This window comes from Mandrillus leucophaeus, unplaced genomic scaffold, assembly GCF_000951045.1.
Source record: "Mandrillus leucophaeus isolate KB7577 unplaced genomic scaffold, Mleu.le_1.0 Scaffold1377, whole genome shotgun sequence".
NCBI lineage: Eukaryota > Metazoa > Chordata > Mammalia > Primates > Cercopithecidae > Mandrillus > Mandrillus leucophaeus.
Window position 1 is genome coordinate 5550 of NW_012101340.1, and position 1759 is coordinate 7308.

The 1759-nt window shown below is 37.6% G+C and overlaps 1 protein-coding gene across 1 annotated transcript in view; it reads right to left on the reverse strand.

Annotated features, from left to right (window-relative positions):
- LOC105534666 (titin-like) overlaps positions 1 to 1759 on the reverse strand; it is a gene marked incomplete at its 3' end in the record, with an annotated part of 43050 nt that overhangs the window by 2121 nt on the left and 39170 nt on the right. Inside the window, exons 38-39 of the mRNA XM_011973442.1 lie at positions 1382 to 1523; positions 1126 to 1291 (exon numbers count right to left, since the gene is read on the reverse strand). Coding sequence (XP_011828832.1) covers positions 1126 to 1291; positions 1382 to 1523 — 308 coding nt within the window. The remainder of the gene's footprint in view (positions 1 to 1125; positions 1292 to 1381; positions 1524 to 1759) is intronic.

The window sequence follows — 1759 nt, forward strand, 5'->3', positions numbered from 1 at the left end:
AAAAAAAAAAAAAACAAAAAACAAAAAACTTGAAGCTTTGGTTTCCTCCCAGTTAATCAATTTCTAAAACTGGTCAATGAATGGCATGTGAAACCAATATATTATAATGCAATAAGTTGGCTGATTATAGCACTCTGTAATTTTTCCTGTCTAGTATTGGACAAATGGTACATAAACTTCTCTTGTAGAGAATTGTGTTTACACCTGCACGGAGGAAAGGAGCCGGCCCAAAGGGACAATTATTTCATCCTTAAATGTTTGCTTATTTACTAAAAAGGGATATAAAGACACTTTACATTTGGGGGCTTCTTATTATCTAAAAAGTTATTACTTAATTTGATTTCATTTTATATGAACAATAACTTTGTGAGCTAGGTAGGAACTATTATCCTCATTTTAAGAGTGAGAACACTGAGGTTCAGAATTGGCAAATAAATGATGGAAGACCTCTCCAGGTTATCTGAGTCCTCATTGAAGGCTTTTTCATTGTGGTCTACAGTCTCTAAAGCCTGGTTTTCTTTGGATGAGCAATATGATGAAGCTGAACTCAACTGGTATTTCTCTAGACATGTGTCCTCCATTATATCATTTGGGATGACTGACACTTATGAGGACAAGCTCTGTAAACTCAGCCGACAGCAAAAGCATCCAGCATCCTTGCCAGGAACCCAGCATGGCTTGGACGGGGCTTTCTCTTAGACTTCATAGAAAGTACTTCTAGCCACTAAGTCCCTTGACACTTGGCTCTCCATAGATAGAAACCTGAGAAAATGTCACCTTGTTCAAAATTTCCTTAATTCTAATTGATGTGTGAACCTCACGATTTACATTTTAATTCTTTTCTGGTTGGTGCTGCTTGGCAAGCAGCCATTTATTAGACGGTGAAGTTTCTACAGCTGCTTTAATTAACGTATTTAGACAGCTGCTAGGGACACACTTATTCCCTGAGTGGAAACTGTGACTAAATTGAGGTCAGCATGAGAGAGTCTAAGCCAAGTAAGAATGAGCTGATTTAATTCTTTAAAGGACTGTGGTTAGCAAATGTAAAAGGGAAACATTGAAATATAAAATGATAGATTATGGACTACTGATGATTTTTCAAAACATTTAGTATATAGACAATACCTGAACCTCCTTTTTAATACTTCGGATGCGAACATCTCTGCCTTCTACAAAGAGGTTTGCAGTTGACACGTTGCCTCCTGCCACCACTGTGTACTTCCCAGCATCAGACATCCGGGTGGATGGGATCAGAAGGCGGTGGACATATTTCTCCTTCTGAATCTTTATTCTATGGATGAAATGGAAATTGGAGTTTTACCATATGGTGATTCAGAAGAAACTAGGAATTACTGGAATGTAGCAAGACAAAACAACCGACCTGTCTGTGATCTGCAGTTCCTGGTCATCTTTCATCCACTGTACAGTGATATCAGGTTCAGAAACTTCACATTCAAACATGGCTCGCTTCTTCTCCAGAACCTTAATGTCCTTAATGTGTTTCCTAAATTCTATATGACGAGCTGGAAAATAGCATGTAGAAAATTAACATTTTTAACAGCTTTATTGAGATATAATTCACATACTATACAATCCACCCATTTAAAGTACACAATTCAATGAGTTTCCATGTATTCATCATTGTGCAGACATCACCATAATTTTAGAACATTCTCATTCCCCAAGAAGAAATTATGTACCCCTTAGCCATTGCCCCAAGGACTTTTCTATTGTCTCCCTTGTAGACCTAGGCAACCAC